Genomic DNA, 27,706 nt, shown 5'->3' with positions numbered 1-27,706 from the left:
ATTGAAACGTTATTTATATAACACACCAACCAGTTCACTGATTTACTTTCCCTCTCTGCAAGAAAGTACTTTGCCTCTGCTTTCTTACCCCAATCAATAATTGAGAGCAATTATTCACCACGTGGAGGATAGGGGATGTAAATCTACATCTGCTGCACAATTCTGCTTAAAGGTGCTGTGCAATTGTGCCATATAAATTACATAAGATTTTGACAAATTGAGACATACAGACAAGGATGATCCCAGTTTTATTTCTTTATGCAGAGTTAGCTGAGTTAAGCACATACTAGAGCTAGAATCTGCAGCCCTCGTCGACTGTATGGCTAAGCATCCTATCATGTGGTGTATTTACCCAATAATGAACCGACACATATATAATTATTTTCCACTGTTGTGCTGACAAAACTTCCTTATAATACCTGTACATTTTCAACTGAAAAAGAAAAAAATAATGGATATATATATTTGTGTAGATTTACAAGGCTGAAGAAGATCAAATTAAATAGTTTTGTGGAGCACAAACTGGGAACAGGAAATTGTTCACCCTCAGTCCATGATTTTGTGGCCATTAAAATTAGTAAACAGAAAAACAGGGACTAGTGAACAGAACTTTCCAATTTCTTTTCCTGGCCTGTGCTAAGAGCACTGAAGCAGAAATCTCCAGCAAAACATGTATAGAAATGAGAGTCCTATTTTCACTGTTTTACAGTACACAAGTGTTATAAATTCTAATGTCCATCGAAGGCTGACCTTTTTTAATTCATTCTTGTGTGCGTCACTGACAAGGCCAGCATTTAATGCTATTCCTAATTGCCCTTGTGAGGGTAGTGAATAGCTGCCTTCTTGAATACAACTGTGTGGCTTGCTCGGCCATTTCAGAGGACAGTAAAGGAGCACTCACATTGCAGTGGGTGTGGAGTCACACATAGGCCAGATCAGATAAGAGCAGCAGATTTCCTTCCAAAGGACATTAGTGAACCAGTTGGGTTTTTATAACAATCCAGTCGCTTGATGGTGACCATTACCTTTACTAGCTTTTAAAATTTCCATTTCATTTAATTAATTGAATTTAAATTCCCAGCTGCCATGGTGAATATGAAACCATGTTCTCCGAATCATTAGTCCAACCCTCTGGATTACGAATCCAGTAACATAATCACTATGCTACCATACCTTCTGCAAAAGTAGCAGAGGTAGCTGTTTAAAGCTAGATTTCTTACCTTTATTGTTACACGCTATCCATTTAACATATTCTGCAAACGTTACCTCCCGGCCAATCAGATATGTAAATATACGCACCTGTTAAGGATAGTTAAGCATAGTGACTGTAATGCATTGCAAAGGTGCTTTAATGAAAAAGACAAAAGGTTTGTATACTGTGTTGACCCTGTTGTTGCAGGTCTAATCACTTAAAAAAACAAATTAATTCCCATTCCAACATTTAGTCAATCTAGCTTGTTCTGCTAATCCTCTTACTTTCTACCGATTCCTCTCCATTAGGGTAAGATCTATACTTCTGTTGCCACCTACTACTAGTCAAAAAGAAAAAGGAAGCATTCGTAAGGGCTGGAAGGCTAGGAACAGACGAATCCCTTGAGGAATATAAAGACAGTAGAAAGGAACTTAAGCAAGGAGTCAGGAGGGCTAAAAGGGGTCATGAAAAGTCATTGGCAAACAGGATTAAGGATAATCCCAAGGCTTTTTATACATATATAAAGAGCAAGAGGGTAACGAGGGCTAGGGTTGGCCCGCTCAAGGACAGAGAAGGGAATCTATGCGTGGAGCCAGAGGAAATGGGCGAGGTACTAAATGAGTACTTTGCATCAGTATTCACCAAAGAGAAGGACTTGGTGGATGATGAGCCTAGGGAAGGGAGTGTAGATAGTCTCAGTCATCTCATTATCAAAAAGGAGGAGGTGTTGGGTGTCTTGCAAAGCATTAAGGTAGATAAGTCCCCAGGGCCTGATGGGATCTACCCCAGAATACTGAGGGAGGCAAGGGAAGAAATTTCTGGGGCCTTGACAGAAATCTTTGCATCCTCATTGGCTACAGGTGAGGTCCCAGAGGACTGGAGAAGAGCCAATGTTGTTCCTTTGTTTAAGAAGGGTAGCAAGGATGATCCAGGAAATTATAGGCCGGTGAGCCTTATATCAGTGATCGGGAAAAGAGAGGATTCTTCAGGACAGGAGTTACTCCCATTTGGAAACAAACAAACTTATTAGCGAGAGGTAGCATGATTTTGTGAAGGGGAGGTCGTGTCTCACTAATATGATTGAGTTTTTTGAGGAAGTGACAAAGATGATTGATGAAGGAAGGGCAGTGGATGTTATCTATATGGACTTCAGTAAAGCCTTTGACAAGGTCCCTCATGGCAGACTGGTACAAAAGTTGAAGTCACACGGGATCAGAGGTGAGCTGGCAAGATGGATACAGAACTGGCTCTGTCATAGAAGACAGAGGGTAGCAGTGGAAGGGTGCTTTTCTGAATGGAGGGATGTGACTAGTGGTGTTCCGCAGGGATCAGTACTGGGACCTTTGCTCTTTGTAGTATATATAAATGATTTGGAGGAAAATGTAGCTGGTCTGATTAGTAAGTTTGCGGACGACACAAAGGTTGGCGGAGTTGCGGATAGTGATGAGGATTGTCAGAGGGTACAGCAGGATATAGATCGGTTGGAGACTTGGGCGGAGAAATGGCAGATGGAGTTTAATCCGGACAAATGTGAGGTAATCCACTGTGGAAGATCTAATACAGGTGGGAAGTATACAGTAAATGGCAAAACCCTGAGGAGTATTGACAGGCAGAGAGAGCTGGGCGTACAGGTCCACAGATCACTGAAAGTGGCAACGCAGGTGGATAAGGTAGTCAAGAAGGCATACGGCATGCTTGCCTTCATCGGTCTGGGCATAGAGTATAAAAATTGGCAAGTCATGCTGCAGCTGTACAGAACTTTAGTTAGGCCACACTTAGAATATTGCGTGCAATTCTGGTCGACACACTACCAGAAGGACGTGGAGGCTTTGGAGAGGGTACAGAACAGGTTTACCAGGATGTTGCCTGGTCTGGAGGGCATTAGTTATGAGGAGAGATTGGATAAACTTGGATTATTTTCACTGGAACGACGGAGGTGGAGGGGTGACATGATAGAGGTTTACAAAGTTATGACAGAGTGGATAGTCAGAAGCTTTTTCCCAGGGTGGAAGAGTTATTTACTAGGGGACATAGGTTTAAGGTGAGAGGGGAAAAGTTTAGAGGGGATGTGCGAGGCAAGTTCTTTACACAGATGGTGGTGAGTGCCTGGAATTTGCTGCCAGGGGAGACAGTGGAAGCAGGTACGATAATGACGTTTAAGAGGCATCTTGACAAATACATGAATAGGATGGGAATAGAGGGATACGGTCCCCAGAAGTGCAGAAGGTTTTAGTTTAGGCAGGCATCAAGATCGGCGCAGGCTTGGAGGGCCGAATGGCCTGTTCCTGTGCTGTACTGTTCTTTGTTCTTTGTTCTGATGCCTGATTGGCCTTCCATTGATCCAGGGTACAAGGTCTATGTACACCAACACGGTGCACACGCAGGCCACTTCTTTACTCTGTCCTTTCACTTAACATCTAATTAAAATATAAAATAAATGGAGAAATGTATATAATTCTACTACCTCACATAATAAATACAGGTTGCAAGATACTGCAGTCAGCAAAAAATACGGATTGTATGAATAGTTTAAGAACTAATCAAAAGGTGGCAAATTTTATCATTTCCATCGACGAAGAAATCATTGCCCGCAGCCTTATACTATCCCTGGGCTCTACAAAATTCAGCATTATATCATTTCTGAGCTCTGCACTGGACCTACAATGGGTTTTGCAAAACCAACACAGGGCCCCACATTATACTCACCCATGCATTAGCATTCTGCATGCACACTGCACTAAACGGTTCAAAATACATTGTCTCTTGCTTCTAAATTATACAGATCCGGGCCCCTGCATTGCAGTGACCCGAGGATCCACATTATACTAACCTTGGACTCCATGTTATACTGGCCATGGCTTTCATGTTACATTGACTCTGGTGTCCACATTGTACAAACACTTGGCTTCTTGAAATTAACTATCAGCTCCACATTATATTGACCCTGGACTCCGCATTATGCTGATCTGTATGTCTGCACCATACCTTCTACTCAGTCAATTATACAAACCTCGGCTTGACCAATCTATCGTCTCCGGGATTCACATTGTCAGACACTTGGGCCTGGATTTTCAATCCGGGGTCAGGAACCCGTCCCCACATTGCGTCAGCGTCAATGATGCGACGCAATTTTAAAATCCAAAGGGCCTAATTGGCCAAGGGGCGAATTTGGCACCCAATTAGCTGCACCAGGAGCTGCCTGGAAGTGGGAACTAGAAATGCAGGGCCCTTTGAAAAGGCAAGCGGCAGCCATGACAGGGCTTGCCATTCACTGAGGAGATGGCACAGGAGGGTTCATGGAGGGCCAGCGTTAGCAAATGCAAGCGTTCATGGGTGGCCGCCAAGTTCTCAGATGCCTCTCTTGAGGCATTAACTAAGGCAGTTGCTGAGAGGCGAGAGATATTGTTCATGGCGTCTGGTAGAAGAAATCTGCCTAGAAACATCAAAAGGGCATTGATGAAGATGCGACAGAGGTCAGCAGTAGAGGAGTGACCAGAAGGACATGGGTCCACTGTCCGAAAAGATTCAATGACCTGACAAGGTCTGGAAAGGTGAGTGGCAAGCAACACCAATACTTGACAGACCTTTAACTCTGTATGCAGCAGCATGCGCAATAGGTAAGCAGACTGAGTGCCTGGAAGCGGGAGCTAGAAATGCAGGGCCCTTTGAAAAGGCAAGCGGCAGCCTCACCTCTGTGGCCTCTCCAGCTGAGGAACCATCCATGCCACAAGGCCCTGTGAGAGGGGTTGCCCCTGCAAGCACAGCAGCCTGTGGAGGAGTCCCCACGGGCACCTCCACAACCAGGAAGGAAGTCACAGGCATTTCAGCCAGCTGCAGATACAATGGAGCAGGCTGCCTCCACCTCATCCTCAGCCACAGGGGAGGCACCTCCTAGGAGTGGGTGTGAATGCAAAACCACACCTTTAGTTACACTTTTTGGGTCACCTGGGTGAAATGCTCTCAATTTGTTTGGTCATTTATTTCTCGTTTAATAATAATAATTACCTATGATCTTCAACAGACTTGTGTCTTAGCCGTGCTTGATGACAAAAGTGAAATGCAGGATGGGGGGAGGGGTGCCAGGGGTGGGGCCTGGGTCTGGTGCAGTTCATGGTCTGTGATGTTGGAGAATGTTGGCGATGGAGACCCCATTCTCAAACCTTTTGTGTGGCAATGGGATTTTTCAGATGTGTGCGCTTGCTGGATAATTTATTTCTCTGATGGAGGTTGAGTCAGTCACCTATCATAAGGGATGAGAGACACTAAAGTAAAATATTGCTGAATCAGCATCGCCTTTGCAGCCAAGCCAGCCTGCTGATCGCTGTGAGGACTGGGACCACATGGGCAGTCTTCGTCCAATGCCTGGGCACCAGGATCCTCAGCAGCAGCCCTCTCGTCCTCTTCTTCTTCCTCCTCCTGTCTTCCTCCAAGGAAGAGTGGCATTCCAGGGCCTCCTCTTCATCCAGCCGCCTTTGTATAATTGTGCAGCGCGCAGCAAGCGACCACAATACAAGACACTGTACTGGAGGGAACTCTGGGTACTGCCTGTGTGGAGTTTGCAAGTTCTCCCTGTGTCTGCGTGGGTTTCCTCCAGGTGCTCCGGTTTCCTCCCACAGCCAAAAGACTTGCAGGTTGATAGGTAAATTGGCCATTATAAATTGCCCCTAGTATAGGTAGGTGGTAGGGGAATATAGGGACAGGTGAGGATGTGGTAGGAATATGGGATTAGTGTAGGATTAGTATAAATGGGTGGTTAATGGTCGGCATAGACTCGGTGGGCCGAAGGGCCTGTTTCAGTGCTGTATCTCTAAAGCTAAATCAAACCACCCGAACAGCAATGGAAGCACATCTTTTCAGTGCACATTCGTATTAGTAGATGGCTCTGGTTGTAGCACCTCTCTGCTTCCCTGTCTGGGTACTGGATAGATGTCAGGAGCCAACTCTTCAGGGGATAAGCCTTACCCTCCAGCAGTCACCCATGGACTCTGGATGTTGGCCTGAAGAACTGTAGTACCTGGGTCTCTCGCAGGATGAAGGCATCATGACAGCTACCCGGGAACCAGGTGCACACCTGCAAAATGGGCTTCCTGTGGTCACAGACCAGCTGGGCATTCATTGAGTGGAAGCCTTTTCTGTTTAGGAATCTGTCTGGCTGCTCTGTCAGTGCCTTGATAGCTACGTGGGTGCAATCGATGACCCCTGGACCTGAAGGAATCTATCGATGACGGCAAATCCCAATGCCCTCTGTGTCTGCACTGGTCCATCTGTCTCAAAATGGATGTAGTCCTCCGTCCTCCAGAGTAGGGCATCCGTGACCTGTCTGATGATGTGATCAGCTGCTACCCATGTCTGCAGCTGAGCCATGGAATGACTCAGAAGCAAAAAGATTAAGGGCGACAGTGACCTTAATGGTCGTGAGGCCTCAGGTCATTGTGCACCAGCACACAAATGTCTGAGACCAACTGTCTGGATAGGCACAGTCTCCTATAACACTGATGCTCTGTCATTTATAGGTAGCTCGCTCTTGCGTAGTACACCCGATGTTTTCGGTAGCACCTTCTTCCCCTTGCAGCCCCTCGCTATGTTCCTCTGGCTTCCTCTTAAGGTTCCCCACGGTAGGCTATTGCAGAAAATACGCAAGTATGGGGTTGAAGGTGATTTAGAGCTTTGGATCAGAAATTGGCTAGCTGAAAGAAGACAGAGGGTGGTGGTTGATGGCAAATGTTCATCCTGGAGTTTAGTTACTAGTGGTGTACCGCAAGGTTCTGTTTTGGGGCCACTGCTGTTTGTCATTTTTATAAACGACCTGGATGAGGGTGTAGAAGGGTGGGTTAGTAAATTTGCGGATGACACGAAGGTCGGTGGAGTTGTGGATAGTGTCGAAGGGTGTTGTAGGGTACAGAGGGACATAGATAGGCTGCAGAGCTGGGCTGAGAGATGGCAAATGGAGTTTAATGCGGAGAAGTGTGAGGTGATTCACTTTGGAAGGAGTAACAGCAATGCAGAGTACTGGGCTAATGGGAAGATTCTTGGTAGTGTAGATGAGCAGAGAGATCTTGGTATCCAGGTACATAAATCCCTGAAAGTTGCTACCCAGGTTAATAGGGCTGTTAAGAAGGCATATGGTGTGTTAGCCTTTATTAGTAGGGGGATCGAGTTTCAGAGCCACGGGGTCATGATGCAGCTGTACAAAACTCTGGTGAGGCCGCACCTGGAGTATTGCGTGCAGTTCTGGTCACCGCATTATAGGAAGGATGTCGAAGCTTTGGAAAGGGTGCAGAGGAGATTTACTAGGATGTTGCCTGGTATGGAAGGAAGGTCTTACGAGGAAAGGCTGAGGGACTTGGGGTTGTTTTCGTTAGAGAGAAGGAGGAGGAGAGGTGACTTAATAGAGACATACAAGATAATCAGAGGGTTAGATAGGGTGGATAGTGAGAGTCTTTTTCCTCGGATGAGGATGGCAAACACGAGGGGACATAGCTTTAAGTTGAGGGGTGAAAGATATAGGACAGATGTCAGAGGTAGTTTCTTTACGCAGAGAGTAGTAGGGGCGTGGAACGCCCTGCCTGCAACAGTAGTAGACTCGCCAACTTTAAGGGCATTTAAGTGGTCATTGGATAGACATATGGATGTAAATGGAATAGTGTAGGTCAGATGATCGGCGCAACATCGAGGGCCGAAGGGCCTGTACTGCGCTGTAATATTCTAATTCTAATTCTAATCTGCTGAAGGTCCTCCTTGCTACTCTGTCCAATGTCAGAATAGTCTGCTCCCATGTCAGCTTCCTGAGCTGGTGCTTGTTCGTTCACCAGGGTTTCCTCTGCCAACCTCTTCTGCCCAAGTGATGCCAGCAGCCTCATATCCCTCTCAGGAGACCTACCACTCACTGCTCAAAAATGCAAGCCTCTCAGGGAGGGCAACTCAGTATCACTGGTTGACCAGCTGAGCATTATTCTCCACTTCTTAAGTTTGTTGATCAGTGCATCCATTAGCCCTCATGATTCCCCGCTGTGTTCATCACAGCTGCACACTGACATGTCCTAGACACTGCGTGTTCCCCATGCATCTCAATTGAAAATTTAAAACTGCTCCTCTGAAGCCTACTAATTAGCTTATCAATGAGATCAACAACTAGTTAATTGGAGGTGTACAGGTTCCTCGCTCCCCCACTTTTGCCCTCCCTTTGAAACTTGCGTAGTGTTCGGTAGGTGTCGGGATCCAGTGACAATTTCCAGGGATACGATTTTCAATGTGCAACTGACCAAACAACAAGCATAATACTTAACATTTGGCTGATCCTGGGCTCAGTATTATACCAACCCTGGGTTGGTCATTAAAAACACCAGGTTTAGTATCATGCTGAGGATTATACCAACTCTAGGATGAAAATTATATCAATCCTGGGCTTCACAGTTCACCAACCCTGGATGCAGCCTTATACCGACCAAGGTTGAGCATCATATCAGGTGTTTTACCAATGTTGGACTCATCATCATACTGATATAATATCAACCTAGACTGAGCATTACACTCAGGGTGGGCCACACATACTGACCAAGAGAATTATATTGAGCTTGGGCTTAGTATTATTTTGAGCATTGCACCAGCCCTGAAAGAGGGTGAACAGCCAGAGGTTGTGGTTCACATTGGTTAATGACATAGCAGGAAGAGGGATGAGGTCTTGAAAGCAGAGTTAGGGAGTTAGGAAATAAATTAAAAAGCAGGATCTCAAAAGCAGTAATCTCAGTACTCCCAGTGCCACATCCTAATGAGCATAGGAATAAAAGGATTGAGCAATTGAACACGTCGCTGGAGAATTGGTACAGGAGGAAGGACATCAGATTCCTGAGGCATTAGGACCTGTTCTGCAGCAGGTGGCACCTGTACAAGACGGATGGGTTGCACCTTAGCAGGACCAGGACTAACATCCTCGCATAAAGATTTGTTAGTGCTGTTGGGGAGAGTTTAAACTAGATTGGCAGGTGGTTGGGAACCGAGAGGGAACTCAGATTATAGGGAGGCAAATCTGGTAACAGGAAATAGAAAAGTAGTAAGCGAAATTAGAAGGCAGACAAAATAAAGATAAACATGAAATAGGATCAGAATGAGGAATAATGTTAAGACAAAGTTAAGGGAACTCTATCTGAATGCACCCAGTATTCGCAACAAGGTAGATGATTTGAAGGCACAAATAGAGGTAAATGGGTGTGATTTAATTGCCATTACAGAGACGTGGTTACAGGGTGACCAGGACTGGGAATATTCAGGGACATTTGTAATTTAGGAAGGCGAGACATGGGAAAATGGAGTTAGGGTAGTGCTGTTAATGACAGATGAGATCAGTACATTAGTGAGACAGAATCTTAGAATGACGGATAGGAAACTATGAAGGTATGAGGTACGAGTTGGCTATGGTGGATTGGGAAAATACATTAAAGGATTTGATGGTAGACTGGCAATGGTTAGTATTTAAAGAAGTATTACATGGTCTACTGCAAATATACATTCCTCTCAGACACAAAAACCCAACAGGAAAGGTGAATCAATTGTGGCTAACAAAAGAAGTTAATGATTGTATTCGATCAAAGGAAGTGGCTTATAAGGTTGTCAGAAAAAGTGGTAAACCCAAGGAATGGGAGCAATTTAGAATCCAGCAAAGGAGGACCAAGAAACTGACAAAGAAAGGGAAAAGATAATATGAATGCAAGCTAACGAGAAGCATAAAGGTGGATTTTATAGCTTCTTTAGGTACGTGAAAAGGAAAAGATTAGCAAAGACAAATGTCGGTCCATTACAGGTGGAGGCAGGAGAATTTGTGGTGGAGAATGGGGAAATGGCAGAGAAACTAAACGATTACTCTGTGTCTTTCTTCACGGAGGAAGATACAGAAAATCTCCCAGAAATAGTAGGGAACCAAGGGACTTGTAAAAATGAGGAACTGAATGAAATTAGTATCAATAAAGATACTAGTACTTAAAAAAGTAATTGGATTGAAAGTTGATAAATCCCTTGGACCAGATGAGCTACATCCCAGAGTACTGAAGGAGGTGGCTATAGAGATAATGGATGCATTTGTGGTTATCTTTCAAAATTCTATTGATTCTGGAAGGGTTCCTTTAGATTGGAAAGGAGAAAATGTAATCCCATTATTGAAGAAGGGAGGGAGAGAGAAAACAGAGAATTAGTTTGATGTCAGTAGTAGGGAAAATATTACAATCTATTATAAAGGATGTGATAACTGGACACTTAGAAAATAATGATATGATTGAGCAGAGTCAACATGGATTTATGAAAGGGAATTCATGTTTGACAAACCTGTTGGAGTTTTTTGAGGATGTTACTTGTAGCATAGACAAAGGAGAACCAGTGGATGCTGTATATTTAGATTTTCAGAAGGCTTGCAATAAGGTCCCACAGAAGGTTAGTAAACAAACTTAGAGCACATGGGATTGGGGGTAATATACTGGTATGGATTAAGAATTGGTTACCAGATAGAAAGCAGAGAGTAGGAACAAACGAGTCATCCTCAGGATGGCAAGCCATTACTAGTGGGGTACTGCAAGGATCAGTGCTTGGGCCACAGCTGTTCACAATCTATGCAAATGATTTGGATGTGGAGACCAAATGTAATATTTCCAAATTTGCTGATGCCAGAAAACTAGATAGGGATGTCAGCTGTGAGGAGGATGCAAGGAGGCTTCAAGGGGATTTAGACAGGCTAAGTGAATGGGCAAGAACATGGCAGATGGAATATAATGTGAAGTGTGAAGTGATCCACTTGGGTAGAAAAAACAGAAAGGAAGAGTATCTCTTAAATGGTGAGAGGTTGAAAAATGTTGATGTCCAAAGGTTCTTGGGTGTCCTTGTTCACGTGTCACTCAGGGCTCGTATGCAGGTGCAGCAAGCAATTAGGAAGGCAAATGGTATGTTGGCCTTCATTGCAAGAGGATTCAAGTACAGGAGTAAAGATGTCTTGCTGCAATTATATAGAGCCTTGGTGAGACTACACCTGGCGTATTGTGTACAGTTTTGGTCTCCATATCTAAGGAAGGATGTACTTACCATATATGGAGCACAATGGAGGCTTCCCAGACATATGAAGAGAGATTGCAAAAACTGGGTGTGTATTCTCTAAAGTTTCAAAGAACGAGAGGTGATCTCATTGAAACTTATAAAATTCTTACAGGGTGTGACGGGGTAGATGCGGATAGGATGTTTCCTCTGGCTAGTGAGTCTAGAACCAGGGGACACAATCTCAGAATAAGGGGCAGGCCATTTATGACTGAGATGAGGAGGAATTTCTTTACTCAGAAGTTGGTGAATCTTTGGAATACTCTACCCCAGAGGGTTGTGGAAGCTCAATCATTGAGCATGACAGAAATCAATAGATTTCTGGATAATAATGACATCAAGGGATATGGGGATAGTGGGGGGAAATGCCATACAAATAGATGATCATCCATGATCTGTTTGAATGGTGGAGCAGGTTTAATGGGCTGAATAGCCTACTCCTCCACCTATTTCCTATGTTCCTATTATACCAACATTAGGCTAATCATCATACTGACTCTGGGGTTCATACAACAGCAGTGGCTCCTGTTTAGAGAGTACTTCATGGCTGTAAGTGTTTTGGGATGTCCTAAAAGGCTAGATTGTGAAAGGTTGTCCGAGATTTCACATTATATTGACCTTGGACTCCATATTATATGTTTTTTTATTCATTCATGGTATTTGGGTGTCGCTGGCTAGGCCAGTTTATTGCCCATCCCTAATTGCCCTTGAGAAGGTGGTGCTGAGCTGCCTTCTTGAACCGCTGCAGTCCATTTGGGGTAGGTACACTGACAGTGCTGTTAGGATGGGAGTTCCAGGATTTTGACCCAGCGACAGTGAAGGAACAGCGATATAGTTCCAAGTCAGGATGGTGTGTGACTTGGAGGGGAACTTGCAGGTGGTGGTGTTCCCATGCATTTGCTGCCCTTATCCTTCTAGTTGGTAGAGGTCGCGGGTTTGGAAGGTGCTGTCAAAGGAGCGTTGGTGCATTGCTGCAGTGCATCTTGTAGATGGTACACACTGCTGCCACTGTGCGTCAGTGGTGGACGGAGTGAATGTTTGTAGATGGGGTGCCAATCAAACAAGCTGCTTTGTCCTCGACGGTGTCGAACTTCTTGAGTGTTGTTGGAGCTGTACCCATCCAGGCAAGTGGAGAGTATTCCATCACATTCCTGACTTGTGCCTTGTAGATGGTGGACAGGCTTTGGGGAGTCAGGAGGTGAGTTACTCGCCTCAGGATTCCTAGCCTCTGACCTGCTCTTGCAGCCATAGTATTTATATGGCTACTCCAGTTCAGTTTCTGGTCAATGGTAGCCCCTGGGATGTTGATAATGGGGCAGTCAGCGATGGTAATGCCATTGAATGGCAAGGGGAAATGGTTAGATTGTCTCTTGTTGGAGATGGTCATTGCCTGGCACTTGTGTGGCGCGAATGTTATTTGCCACTTATCAGTCCAAGCCTGGATATTGTCTAAGTCTTGCTGCATTTCTACAAGGATTGCTTCAGTATCTGAGGAGTCATGAATGATGCTGAACATTGTGCAACTATCAGCGAACATCCCCACTTCTGACTTTATGATTGAAGGAAGGTCATTGATGAAGCAGCTGAAGATGGTTGGGCCGAGGACACTCCCCTGAGGAACTCCTGCAGTGATGTCCTGGAGCTCAGATGATTGACCTCCAACAACCACAACCATCTTTCTTTGCGCTAGGTATGACTCCAACCAGCGGAGGGCTTTCCCCCTGATTCCCATTGACCTCAGTTTTGCCAGGGCTCCTTGATGCCATACTCGGTCAAATGCTGCCTTGATGTCAAGGGCAGTCACTCTCACCTCACCTCTTGAGTTCAGCTCTTTTGTCCATGTTTGAACCAAGGCTGTAATGAGGTCAGGAGCTGAGTGGCCCTGGCAGAACCCAAACTGAGCATCACTGAGCAGGTTATTGCTAAGCAAGTGCCGCTTGATGGCACTGTTAATGACACGTTCCATCACTTTACTGATGATTGAGAGTAGGCTGACAGGGCGGTAATTGGCCAGGCTGGACTTGTCCTGTTTTTTGTGTACAGGACATAAGTGGGCAATTTTCCACATTGCAGGGTAGATGCCAGTGTTGTAGCTGTACTGGAACAGCTTGGCTAGGGGCGCGGCAAGTTCCGGAGCACAGGTCTTCAGTACTATTGCCGGAATATTGTCAGGGCCCATAGTCTTTGTAGTATCCGGTGCCTTCAGTCGTTTCTTGATATCACGCGGAGTGAATCGTATTGGCTGAAGTCTGGCATCTGTGATGCTGGAGACTTCAGGAGGAGGCCGAGATGGATCATCAACTCGGCACTTCTGGCTGAAGATTGTTGCAAATGCTTCAGCCTTATCTTTCGCATTGATGTGCTGGGCTCCCCCATCATTGAGGGTGGGGATATTTGTGGAGCCACCTCCTCCAGTTAGTTGTTTAATTGTCCACCACCATTCACAGCTGGATGTGGCAGGACTGCAGAGCTTTGATCTGATCCGTTGGTTATGGGATCGCTTAGCTCTGTCTATCGCATGCTGCTTACGCAGTTTGGCACGCAGATAGTCCTGTCATGTAGTTTCACCAGGTTGACACCTGATTTTGAGGTATGCCTGGTGCTGCTCCTGGCATGCCCTCCTGCACTCTTCATTGAACCAGGGTTGGTCTCCTGGCTTGATGGTAATGGTAGAGTGGGGGATATGCCGGGCCATGATGTTACAGATTGTGGTTGAGTACAATTCTGCTGCTGCTGATGGCCCACGCGCCTCATGGATGCCCAGTTTTGCATTGCTAGATATGTTCGAAATCTATCCCATTTCGCACGGTGGTAGTACCACACAACATGATGGAGGGTATCCTCAATGTGAAGGCGGGACGTCATCTCCACAAGGACTGTGCGGTGGTCACTCCTACCAATACTGTCATGGACAGATGCATCTGCGACCGGCAGATTGGTGAGGATGAGGTCAAGTATGTTTTCCCCCCTTGTTGGTTCCCTCACTACCTGCCGCATACCCAGTCTAGCAGATATGTCCTTTAGGACTCTGCCAGCTCGGTCAGTAGTGGTGCTACCGAGCCACTCTTGGTGATGGACATTGAAGTCCCCCACCCAGAGTACATTCTGTGCCCTCGCCACCCTCAGTGCTTCCTCCAAGTGGTGTTCAACATGGAGGAGTACTGAGTCATCAGCTGAGGGAGGGCGGTAGGTGGTAATCAGTAGGAGGTTACCTTTCCCATGTTTGATCTGATGCCATGAGACTTCATTGGGTCCAGAGTCGATGTTGAGGACTCCCAGGGCAATTCCCTCCTTACTGTATACCACTGTGCCACCACCTCTGGTGGGTCTGTCCTGTCGGTGGGACAGGACATACCCGGGGATGGTGATGGCAGTGTCTGGGACATTGTCGGTCAGGTATGATTCTGTGAGTATGACAATGTCAGGCTGTTGCTTGACTAGTCTGTGGGACAGCACTCCCAACCTGATTCCAATATTGGTTATATTTGACCTACATTACAGAGACACTGGGCTTTGTTCATCCTTGGCACCATATATTAATCTTGGCTTTTGCATTATGTTGCCCTGGGCCTTGTTACAACCTCTGCATGGAATAGACCCTAAGCTCCACATTATGTCAACCTTGACATTTGCATTTGCCAACAATAGCTGAGCACTGTTACAATTCAGGCTTTCTCCAAAAATGTAAAACTTAAGTTCACAGCAAAAGGTAACTTTCAAAATCATACCTGTCACCTCATATCTGAATAGGAAGTATTTCATTCCATTAATGTATACGTGGTGTTAGACTAAAGAACAGAACAATGTACGTAAATGCATGATATCATGGCAGCAGCAATATTTTCATTTTGTGCCAGTCACCATGCCACTATAATTGGCGGGCAGAGTGGAATCCTAACTGTGGATGCTCACTGCAGCAATGGCTAATGATTCTGCTGAAAACCTCATACAAGGATACAATGAAGGTCATGCTTCCATCCAAATTCAGATGGTACATACAAATGGAATATTGAAGTAGATATCCTGCTGTTTGGGCAGATCAGGGGCAGAATACTGCTTTATAGCCCTGAAAAGGTTTCACACATTATCTAAGTGCTGCACAATTTTGTCATTCTCAGAGGTGATAACCATGTAGAAAGTGGACAACAAATAGCAGCCTAAAACCTTGGCAAAAAATGAAGAGAACAAAGTGGGAGAAGAAGAATGATTGAAGGCAACATGCAATGGGGAGACTAACACATCAATGATTGACAAAACTTATATTTAATTTTGTAAATGTACTCCTGGATGGACAGTCCTATGGCAGAGGTTCCCAATTTTTTTTGTCAAGCCCCCTTTTTGTAAGAGATGGTGGCGATGAAATTAGTCTTCGCCAGTAGCACAAAATGGATGATAGCAAATCAGCAGTCTGTTTGACACCATGCCTCATTTTCTTTGGCAATTAAGTCAATGGTCCAGTGTGGTGTCAAACAGGCTGCTGATTCTGTATGAGCCCCGTGCAGATACTGGTGAAGACCAGTTCCATTCCCCGTTTTTAAGTAGAAGAAGATTTTATTTTCTCGACTAACATAATATATTGCTTAAGACAGAAAGCAACATAAATAGAATAGTATCAGTACTATATAACTGAATAAACTTGAATATAAAAGAATACTTGATAACACCTTTATTTCAATGAGTAGGATGAGCCCAGCATTTCTTGTTTTTATTTTGCTTTTATTTTAGAGTAGGATGAGCCTATTTGGTGGTGCACAATTTGTGAAATCTTGGTTTGATTTTGGAGAGTTTAAAATGCAAATTAGTCTCTACATTCAAACTGCTTAGATACTTGTTTTTGATCAAAATAAGTGAAGATATTCCCACTTTACACAGCCAAAGTGGACAAGTATTTCAATGGGTCTTTGGGTTAACTCAGAGAACTCTTAGCACCATCAGTCAAATTCTCTTTTAAATTCACAGCAAGCTTGGACTTCGCTATGAAATCCTTTGAAAAAAGATTAAGAAATTATGCTTGCTACATAATAATATTATGAAAGCAAAGATAATAATAACAATGCAGTAACGGACAGCTATCCATTCAGAATTTCACATGCCATCATCCAACTAAAAAAGGTTTAACATGCATGGAAATGAACTCTGAAGTCTATGTGGTTAAGCTGCGTCTACTTTCCAGAACTACATTAACCAAATCATGCCAACAAATCCATATGCCTACCAATTTATTTGTTCTAGGTTATAATCTGCTACTTCTATGAGTGCTCAGATGAGCTTGAGCAGTCAGTGGCTAGAAAGGTTCCCCTGGAGTATTAGTTGTCTGAGGTAACTCTTGTCTCAGTGAAGCAGTTGTCTCAGAGGGATCAGCTTTCAGCAGACTTTCTCCTGCAGTGTCAAGGTGTGCTGAGCACACTTATTTGTAAGCATTGCAGACGATCTTAGGAAGTAGGCTCATTGTTACTTACTGGAAAGACAGTATGTACTGTGTCTACAGCTCACTTGTGCAGTGCACAGGCTCTGAGGTGCTTCTGGTAGGTATGATAACAGACCAAATAGTCCCAAGCAAGTTCTGGAAGCTCGATGAAACGCTGCTGCTTCATAGCAATTCCTGAAATAGTGATAGCTACCAGTCTGAAAGCCATCCTTAGTAGCTCTAATCCATCTATTTAGGGGCTCCTGGAGGAAAACTAGTGGATTAGCGGTGGAGTCATATGGTGGCGGGGCCCCGAATTCCCGCCCCATCAATAAAGCACTAATCAGAGGAAAATCTAGCCTTGTGTAAACAGAGGAAAGAAATGTGGGAGGTCTTAGAACAGCACTTGCATCAGTTCAATATTAAAACATCTCTCATCTCTCCTAGCATCCAGAAATGCATATCAGGCACTACTGCCACAGAGACTGTAGACATGGGTCTTCACCCATTCTGCCTTATTGGATATCCCTGCACACAGGCATTAACAGACAGAAAATCAGGCTCAATGGCTGTGCTGATGCTTGCCTGAGTAAGATACAGTGAAGAGGTACAAGCTGAAGTGCTCGTGAGAATGCTCTGTTGCATCTTCTGGTGTTATACTCGAGGCAACCACCGAACCCAAATTCTTTGTCCCACGGATATGGAGACACTGCTATTATTGCGAGATAACAGAATTTCCCTCCTGCACTCTATTTCCTCAGACATCTCAATTTCTTTTCTTTCTTTTCTCTCTCTCTCTTCATTAGAACACTTGGCCTGCACATACTTCAGGCATGTGTCCTCTGATGTCAAATGGGAAACCAAAGGGAATCCTTGGCAACATTATAGAACTTCCCTTCTTTTTTGTTTTTTTCTGCACCTGAGGAAGATATATTTCATCGCAAACAAAATCCACCCTCCTGTTTATAACCTTAGTATTACTTATATTCTGGGCTGTCTCATCAGCTACCAGGTTTGGTATGCATTTGCACAGGACAATATGAAAAGTAAAAGCACTTCCAACTCACACTTGTATTTCACAATGTAAATCACATATTATTTAACATGGTATCTATATATCTTCATGTGTCTGAAACCATCACATTCAGTTAATAGCCAGAAAGGAATATAGAGCAGAAATTAGTGTGAAACAGTGGCGCACATACAGCCTCTGGAAAACTGCCTTACAATGGAGGGAAACACTTCCATGTAATAAAGACAGTTTCTCTTGCCTCCATGAAGGCAGGGGAATATCTTGTTCCACTTCTGCAGCTTCACCAACTTTGTGTTGGCATGCATGAGGGCCCCACTGACTTCTGTGTTTGCATTGCTGTGTTTGTCTTTAAATTAATACAGCACAATATTATTCAAATGTCACCACATTGTTTATGCACGTACCTTACAGTCAGGCCAATTGTATTGCTCAAATACTGGTTCATACTCCTCAACTGCACCATCTGTGATCAGCATGATGGCCTGGTTACATAGGCTGCCTTGTCCTGTCTCATTAAACTGACAGAAGGAATATAAATATCAGGAGGTGCAAAGAGAACAAATCAGAGAAAATCAAAGAGCAACAATCAACACAATAAAATGTATGCATAAATTATGTTTCCATAAAATCCTAAGTAATTTCTGAATAATTGTATTGTGTAAATTCATCTGCATATGGGACAAGTAGGTTTTCCAGTTAGATGTGCAGCACAGAAGTAGGAAATATGATAGCACCTGCAATTTATTGCACCATCAGCTCCCAATCTCAGCTGTTCTGTCAAAAGAAAATGTCATGTTAATACAGGACATGCCCTACCAGAGGACAGATGTAAAAGGGTGACATTGGGTACATGGGTGGAAGATCCATCATAGAACCACCATTGGAAAATTACTCTCTGAGATGTGGGGCAGAGTCCTGGTGGGTGGGTTACTCCCCATTTTGTAGCCCCCAAGCTGAGAGATTACCTGGATTCTGTATTATTTTGATAACTTTTAAGGCTTAGTACAGAATATCTAAGAGACTGATGGTTACAGGAACAAGAGTTTATTTACACATATCTTGCATCGATGGCTTCCACTTACACTCTACACGAGGTTCTGTACAAGTTCTATTGCATCACTTCCTGTGATGATGCTCACAGACTATTTACATATTCTGCCCCTTAACAACCCTATATTACATTATACTACATCAACACCCAAGTCTCTGATTTCTCTTTTCAGATTGTTAGCTGCTGTAGTGTTTTTCCAAGTCTGCCTTAATACGTTCTTCTTTCTTTCGAAGAGGTTTGAGGTTTTGAGTCTTCTAACTCCTCCTTCTTGTCCTTTTGTACTTCAGCAGAACTATTGGGTGACTCAGGTTCTTCACTCAGGTTGTCTTCTGGACTGATGGAGTGCAACATCATTGGTTCATCAATTTCTTGATGATTGGTCCTCTTGTATTTGCTGCTTCTCTGGTATCACCACGATTGACCTTCTATTTCTTCTTATCGTCCCTTGGTCAGTTTGGAAAATGTATGAACGTGGATATGGTGATTGTTCTATCACTTCTCCATACCGATTTTGGTCTCTAACCCAAACTGATTCCCCAAATTGGATGTCTGACAAGTTTCTGGTTCTGTCATAATTTTCTGATTAATTAGACTGCTGTCTATCCTCTCTCTCCCTCACTTTCTCCAAAGTTTCTGCACTCACTTGTGGTTTGAGTGTTCTTGGGAGTACAGGAAGTTGAGTCTTCAACCTTCTTCCCATTAACAATTCGCATGGGGCTAAACCATTCTGAAGTGGTGTTGATCAATAACTTAGAAGTGCTAATTGAAGATCTTCATTCTTTTTAACAATGCCTTCATAGTCCTGCACTTCTCTCTGCTTCACCATTAGCCTGAAGTAGTGATGTAGATAAAGTGGTATCCTTCTGCAAACTCTGAAGCATTCATTTGCAAATTGTGGCCCATTGTCAGATATTACAATATTTGGAATTCCATGCGTAGCAAAGATTTCTCTTAATGATGTGATTACAGCCTCTGAACTTTGACCTTGCAGTTGTTTAACTTCAATCCACCTCGAAAAATAATCGACTATTATTAAGAACAGTTTACTTTTATGCTCAGAAAGATCCATAACTAGACGCTCTCATGGTCTGGGCAGAAAAGATGAGGCCATGAATGGTTCCTTCATCTCATGATGATTGATAGCACATGTGATAAACCTCAATATCGTCTTTTCAATTTCTTTCGATATACCAGGCCACCATACTGACTGTCTTGCCCTGGCTCTACACTTAGTTATTCTAGTTGCCCTTGGTGTAATCTATCCAAGATCTCTAATCTTAGTATACTAGGGATAACTAATCCCTCATTGTAGATCAATAAGTCATCAACAATGCTTAGGTGACCTCTCTGTTCATAACATTACCTTAACACTGTTATGCTGCAATTATACAATTATACAAGGCCTTGGTGAGACCACATCTGGAGTACTGTGTGCAGTTTTGTCTCCTTATCTGAGGAAGGATGTTTTTGCTATGGAGGGAGTGCAGCGAAGGTTCACCACTGATTCCTGGGATGGCAGGACTGACATATGAAGAGAGATTGCACCGATTAGGTTTGTATTCGCTAGAGTTCAGAAGAATGAGAGGGGATCCCATCGAAACCTACAAAATTCTAACAGGACTGGACAGACCAGATGCAGGAAGGATGCTCCCGATGGCGGGGGAGTCCAGGACCAGGGGTTACAGTCTAAGGATAAGGGGTAAGTCATTTAGAACTGAGATGAGGAGGGATTTCTTCACCCAGAGAGTGGTGAACCTATGGATTTCTCTGCCACAGAAAGCAGTTGAGGCCAAATCATTAAATATATTCAAAAAAGAGTTAGATATAGTTCTTAAGGCTGAAGGGATCAAGGGATACAGGGAGAAAGCGGGAGCACGGTACTGAGTTTGGATGATCAGCCATGATCGTATTGAATGGCGGTGTAGGCTCGAAGGACCGAATGGCCTACTCCTGCTCCTATTTTTCTATGTTTCTATGTCACATGTGCACTGGCCATTCATGATTGCTGCACATACTTCATCTGCTTTCTGGCCATTCCGATTAAACTCGGTTTCTGAGCTGTAGCAGGTAAAGTTGCTGTCACCGTCAAAGCAAAAATTCTACTTCATCAAGAAATAAAATATCACCTTCTTCAGGTCTTGTTGATGAAATACGTGATAAAGCATCTGCTGTTTCCCTGGAATGTATTTGGTTTTTGCATCAAATCTCATCAATTGTAATCTAAACCTCTGTACTGTTGGAGGTAACTTCGCTAGCTCTTTTGTGTTTAGAAAGCAACTAACGGTTTATGATCAGTTTCAATTTTAAATTGAAGGCTTAAAACGTAGTCATAAAATTTCTCACATGCCCAATGTCCTGCCAATGCTTCCTTTTTGATGACTGCTGATCTCTGCTCTGTTTTTTTTTAATAAATAAGAAGCAAAATATACAGCTCTGAGTCTCCCATCTCTCTGCACCTGAAATAAGAATGCTCCTAGTCCTGTAGAAGATGCAAATGCTGCTATGGTGGTTGATAGCTTTGGGTCATAATATGCTAACATTTCTAAAGATACTAGCATGTTCTTGATTTTCTCCAAGGATTCTTGTTCGGCTTCTCTCCAACACCAGACATTGTCATTTTTTAATAACTGTCATAGTGGTTACATTCAGCAGAAATTTCCCTACTTGATTCACCATTCCCATAAACCTTTGCAACTCTGTAATATTGTTAGGCTCTGGAAAGTCTTTTATCACTTTTGTCTTTTGTGGATTTGCTCTGATGCCAGACCCATCAATAATATGTTTAGAAATCTCAACATTTTCTGTGAAAAGACACATTTCTCATTCAATGTGAGATCTGATTCCTCCAATCTCTGCAATACTGCTCTCACTCTCGTATCATGTTCCTGCTGAATGGCACCATGGATTAACACATCATCCATGTGGCAGATCACCCCATCTAATCCTTCCAGGATTCTCAACATCGCCCTTTGAAAGATCGCCGGTTCTGATATAGTTACGAATGGTAATCTATTAAAACAGAATTTTCTAAATGGTGTTATAAATGTTGTTAAGAGTTTAGATTCTTCATCCAATGATAATTGCCAAAATCGTCAGTTAGCGTGTAATTTGGTGAACATTGTGCTTTTTTCTAGCTTTGCCAAACTCTCATCTCCTAATTGCATTGGATGTATTTCTGTTTCCACTGCCTTATTCAGTTGTGTGAGGTCAGCACAAATTCGAATGGACACATTAGGCTTCTTCATTGGAACCATACCTGAGCACCATCCTGTATGTTTTGTTACAGGTGAAATGACTCCCTGTTTTGTCATTAATTTGATTTTTTTTTAACTTTCTCTAAGAGTGTATACAAACACACAGGATCTGCATCCTTTCTCAAAGTAATGTGGTATGCTGTTTTTAGTTTTCCCAATCCTTTGAATAATTTAGGGAATTCAGCCCTAAAATTTCTTGGCTGCTCCTCTGTATCTTTATGCTCTTCTACTCGACATATTAGCTGTATGTCTATGCAAGCCTTTCTGCTTAGGAGTAAACAATTCTGATTCTTGATCATATATAAGGTCTCAGGAATTTCTTTTTTGTGGTAACTCAGAATTGATTTCAACTCTCCTATTACCTTCAACTCGATGCTTCCAGGCCCATACAATTTTTTTTACATGCAGGTATAAGGCTTATCTTCTTCAGCCACGGTTCTGAGTCTGACAGTACTGAAACTGCTGCTCCAGTGTCCAGTTTGAATTTTGTCTTGTTGCCTTCTACAAGAATTTCTGCCGCCCAGCAATTTTCACTTGTTCTTTGGATTTCCCTTAGAAACAGTATTTCAATACATTGTACATCCTGTAATTCGTTAACTTTTTAAGTTTTCTTTGGATTTCCCTTTAATATTTTGCAGCGCTGGTTTCTTACTGCAGAATATGAATTGGAACTATCCCCTCTTTTTACATAAGAAACACTCTGCTTCTCTGGCGGGGCAATTTTCTCACTCGTGCCTCACTCAGCCACACCTACTGCAATTAGATGCTACTGCCTCTAGATGCTCTTCCCGCCTTTCCTGTCTTTGACCGCCAGTTTTGCTTTCACTTTCTTTACATTTTCAATGGAGTCTGCTACTTTTGAGATTGGACTCTCCATGTCCCCTTGAGCAATGAATCGGTTACATTTTCTAACCTCTGCTTGCCTGCTCAACTGAATCGCTTTTGTTAACATAAGATCATCCCTTGACTATAGATGATCTGAGAGGGCGTCATCTACTACTCCGACCACAATCCTGTCACTAATCAGCTCTTCCCAAAAACTGGCGTATTTGCATTCTTCAGCAAGGTTATATAAATCATTGATAAACAAATCAATGCTCTCCCCTTTCTGCTGAGTATGCTTATTAAATTTGGCACGCTCCATGATTACGTTTTTCCGTACATTAAAATCTCAAGTGCCATGCCTTAATGACTTCTTCATAAATAGCCTTCTCTTCGTCCATGCCTTGAGTAATGAGGAAGGCGTCTGCACACTCCCCCATTGCATGCAATAATGTACTGACCTGTTCCTTGTGTGGCTTCTGCACTAGATGCAATGTAATACCTTGCAACCTCCAGACCAATTTTGGCCACGCCTTGGCTTGGTTCTGTCCAGCTACTTTTTTGATGTTCTCCAGTAAGGGCAATGATTTTTCCATCTTTTCTTCAGTTTACTCTTGCCACCATATAATATTCTGCTAACTATTAAGGCTTAGTACAAAATTTCTAAGAGACTATCGGTTACAGGAACAAGAGTTTATTTACATACGTCTTGCATCTACGGCTTCCACTTACACTCTACGCGAGGTTCTATACAAGTTCTATTACATCACTTCCTGTGACGATGCTCACCAACTATTTCCATATTCTAACCTATATTACATTTTACTACAGATTCCACCTAGGTGTCATTCAAAATTTTGAGGTCTCAATACCTGATTGGCACCAAGGGTAAAGAGTAGACCACAACACATGACAAACACAGTAAAGTTGATATGGTTGCAAAGGATAATTGTGCTTCTGTTTCTTTTGAGAGACACTGCCTTTTATGCTGTAATGTATGCTTGGCTGTGCAATGATAGTGGCTCCAGGATAGTAGGGGTCCACTATAGAATGTGTTGGCATCAGACCATGCGATGCATGATCCATAAGCGTTTCTGCAGGAGGTATTGGCCTTTCGCATTAAGTAGGTACATATTAATCGTTGACTCCAGTCGCAAATATGTCACTGCTCAAAGGGTGTTGACAAGCCCACTTCCTGCGTCTCTTGTTCCTCAAATCAATTGAGGTCTCTTCCTCTGCTTCTGCTGCTGCATTTCCTTCAGATCTTCCATTTGAGAAGACCCAATGAACTTCCTAAAGGAACACCTATGGTGTGGGTGAAGTTGCCTGGGTTAGCCAAGTTGGCTGGATATTTTAGAGTGGGGAAGTAAAGTCCCCAAAGAGATGGCTTCACCAATCCAAATTAAATAGAAGAAAACATAAATTCATAACTCTGAAAATAAGTTAAAAAAAAGAACTACCAAAGCACAGAATATGCAACGAACGAGACAATGTCAGATATTAAGGGACTGCGATATTAAGAGTTTCTGGTGGATACTGCACTGGCAGGCCTGGCCTTTATTTCAGCTTTTTGTGCTGCACCGGAATGAAATTAAATCCAATGGCACAAAGGACCACAATTTTCTGTACCTGCCCCCTGGATTGATCCAAACACATATAATATGAGAATAAACACAAAACCCAAAATCCTGATACTATTACCCTTCTCTTCCACTTGTGCCTGTGCCACCAGTACAAAGGAGCACAATTTCAGGCCCTTTGTGTAGAATTTCCCCAAATGCAACATTGGAAATGAACTGCAATGATTTTAAAATATAAAACATGGTAGCCATTGGTTGCCTAGGGGCATTAGAAAATAGAATATGAGAATGCCATTCAGCCTTTTGAACTTGCGCCTTTCACCAGACAATGTAAAATTTGTGCCATCACTGACATCAGTAAATATCAAAGCTACAAAGCTTTCTAACACTCATTATGTAGCAGTCCAACAGAACACATCTCCCCATTAATTCCAGTCAATTTTTGATAAGAATGCTAAAATTATACAAACCTTGTTCAAGATTATGAAGGCCTCGATGAGCCCCTTATTTACAATTCCTGTTCCTTTGGCATTAAGTTTATCAACCAGCTGTTTGAAATGCTGAAGAGGAAAATAAAACAACAGAAAATCCAAATATTCTGTGCAGTCATTGGTAACTAATAAAAAACATTAATAAAACCTATTTTTACACTAGCACCCCAACAGCTTAGTAAGTTTACATAATGAGTAGCTGAGAATTACACAACATTGTAAATCTCCCATGGCACTGTTCCTGGTGTCAGCAATTTGTCAAGTAGTATTATCCGGGACAGTAATTTCCCATCATTAGGCCCCCAACATCTGGCAGTAATGGAAGGGGGGAGATCAAGGGCCTGGGAGCACTAAGAAAGGAGTGTTGAGGTTCTAGGTATACACTGGTGGCAGATGAGAAGACCAGGACAGATTCTAACAGTATGCTATATTGAAGGGTGTTAGAGTATGGGATGTCAATGTTATAAACCTTGGCATGGAATGAGACCTCTTACTCCCAGCTTACAGGCAGAAGATGGGTACTCCCATTTTACAGGCAGAAAATGGGTGCAGAAGTTCAATTTAGGGATCTAACCTTCTCCACCGAGACAGCATTGGATACATGTCCACCACCATATAAATTTGGGCTCTGTGGAGACATTCCTGGTAGCCACTTAAAATGGCCATTAGCCTCTTTGAATATAGTAATAAGGGGTTGATACCTGTTTAGAGACCCAAACTGCAAATTGGCATACCAATGAACGCAGTTCAACATGTCACGTAATGAGCAGTCCTTAAAAGGGACTGCTGGAGGCTGACATAAAGTGGGTACATTTTAAGCGTATTTGAATGTAGATCCAGAAGGAGTAGAAGTGCTCTTTGTGGCTCCACATTAAAACAGCGGGCCACTGCCTACCACTGTTCATCACCCTTCCTGATTGCCTCCCCGCCACCCTGCAGACATGCCTGAGGACCTCGACCAGTGTTACAGACAGACAATTTTCCTAAACCTCCCCTCCCCCACCCCCTGTGACTGTTGAGCTGCCTCTGGACAGCTCGCTGATACTATCCTATTGAGGCCAGTGGACCAATTTGTCATGATTCTATCACCAGCCTTATTAGATGTATGCAGTATGCACTGAACTGGGATTGCTCACCCCTCACCCTGGTTAGGATTGTGATCTAATTTCTAGGCTGCTATGTCTGAGGGTGTTATATAGTCAGAAGTATTGTACATTAGGGAGCATTGTACATTGAGGAGCACAATATAGTAAAGCATGTTTTATAGAAAAATGATTTGCATTTTAATAACATTTCTAGGAAAGGCTTCAAAGTACTCTGCATATAACTTTGAAGTTTACTGAGTGTTGTGCAATAGGAAAATACAACAGCCATTTTGTGCACAGAAAGATCACAAAAAAACAATGGAATGGATGACCAGTTAATCTGTTTCGGGTGTCACTATTTGAGAGAGATGTTGATCAAAGACCATGGCAGACTTCCTGCCCTTCTTCAAATACACTTGCAATATCCACAAATAACAGTGAGGTATCAGGTTATGTGCTCAAGCCCTGGTTGGGCTTTCCAACCATCCTGACCCAATTGTGTCCTAGTGTCTTGAACATTCACCTGATCCATTTGAACAGGCAGCTGGGATCTCAGTTTAATGTTATATCCAAAGAATGGCAATTCTGACAATGCAGCACTTTCCTGAGTACTTCATTGGAATGTCTATTCACTCATGTCTGAGTAGAGAGAAGTGTAGTGCATTAGAGAGTGCTCTATAGAAAGAAGCAAGGTATGTCAGGATGTATTATAGCTATCGGCTGAGGTGATATTCAGCATATTCATACAGATAGAATTAAAGAACGGCACAGCACAGAAGGAGGCCATTTGGTTCATCGTGCCTGTGCCGGCTCTTTGGTAGAACTATCCATTAAGTCCCACGACCGTGCTTTTTCACCATAGCCTTGTAATTTTTTTTTCCTTCAAGTATTTAACCAATTCTCTTTTAAATATCACTAGTGAATCTGTTTCCACCACCCTTTCAGGCAATGCATTTCAGATCACAACAACTTGCTATGTAAGAAAATGCTTTCTCATGTCGCCTCTGGTTCTGCATGATTTTGAACACCTCTATCAAATCTGCTCTTAACCTTCTCTGCTCTAAGAAGAACAACCCCAGCTTCTCCAATTTATCCACATAACTGAAGTCCCTCATCCCTGGTACCATACTAGTAAATCTCTTCTGCATCCTTTCTAAGGCTTTGACATTCTTTTTAAAGTGTGGTATCCAGAATTGAACACAATACTCCAGCCTAACCAGTGTTTTATAAAGTTTTATTTTAACTTCCCTTGCTTTTGTACTCTACAGGTCTCCTCTCTACTTTCTACGTTAGTTCTTTTCTGTATTATGAACCTTAAATTTATCATAAGTCTTAGTTTTCTTTCTCATTTAATGTTCAAATCTATGCCTTATATATCTTTAGCTATCCAGGGAACTCTAGCTTTGGATGCCGTTTCTTTCTCCATCATGGGAATGTGTCTACTCTGCCCTTGAACCATCTCTTTGAATGCCTCCAATTGTTCAATTAATATTTTGCTTATTTCATGTTCCTTTTTAGTTGTATTAATTTATTGATATAGGGTACAGAACAATACTGAACATCTGATCCTGCTGGGGGACTTTAATGCCAGGATTGGGGCCGACCATGACTCATGGCCCTCCTGCCTTGGGCGCTATGGCATTGGAAGGATGAATGAGAATGGACAGAGACTGTTTGAGTTGTGTACCAATCACAACCTCTGCAACACCAACTCGTTCTT

General features: G+C 43.1%; 1 protein-coding gene across 1 annotated transcript in view; it reads right to left on the bottom strand.

The window, feature by feature from the left end:
* The window catches only part of cacna2d4a (calcium channel, voltage-dependent, alpha 2/delta subunit 4a), a 695,670-nt gene that overhangs the window by 512,966 nt on the left and 154,998 nt on the right, over nt 1-27,706 (bottom strand). The window contains 3 exon segments of the mRNA XM_068051265.1: nt 1,221-1,299; nt 18,108-18,221; nt 24,881-24,970. Coding sequence (XP_067907366.1) covers nt 1,221-1,299; nt 18,108-18,221; nt 24,881-24,970 — 283 coding nt within the window.

Source organism: Heterodontus francisci, chromosome 18, assembly GCF_036365525.1.
Source record: "Heterodontus francisci isolate sHetFra1 chromosome 18, sHetFra1.hap1, whole genome shotgun sequence".
NCBI classification, from domain to species: Eukaryota; Metazoa; Chordata; class Chondrichthyes; order Heterodontiformes; family Heterodontidae; genus Heterodontus; species Heterodontus francisci.
The sequence above is the reverse complement of the archived record's forward strand: the minus strand, read 5'-3'. Positions and strand labels throughout refer to the sequence as shown.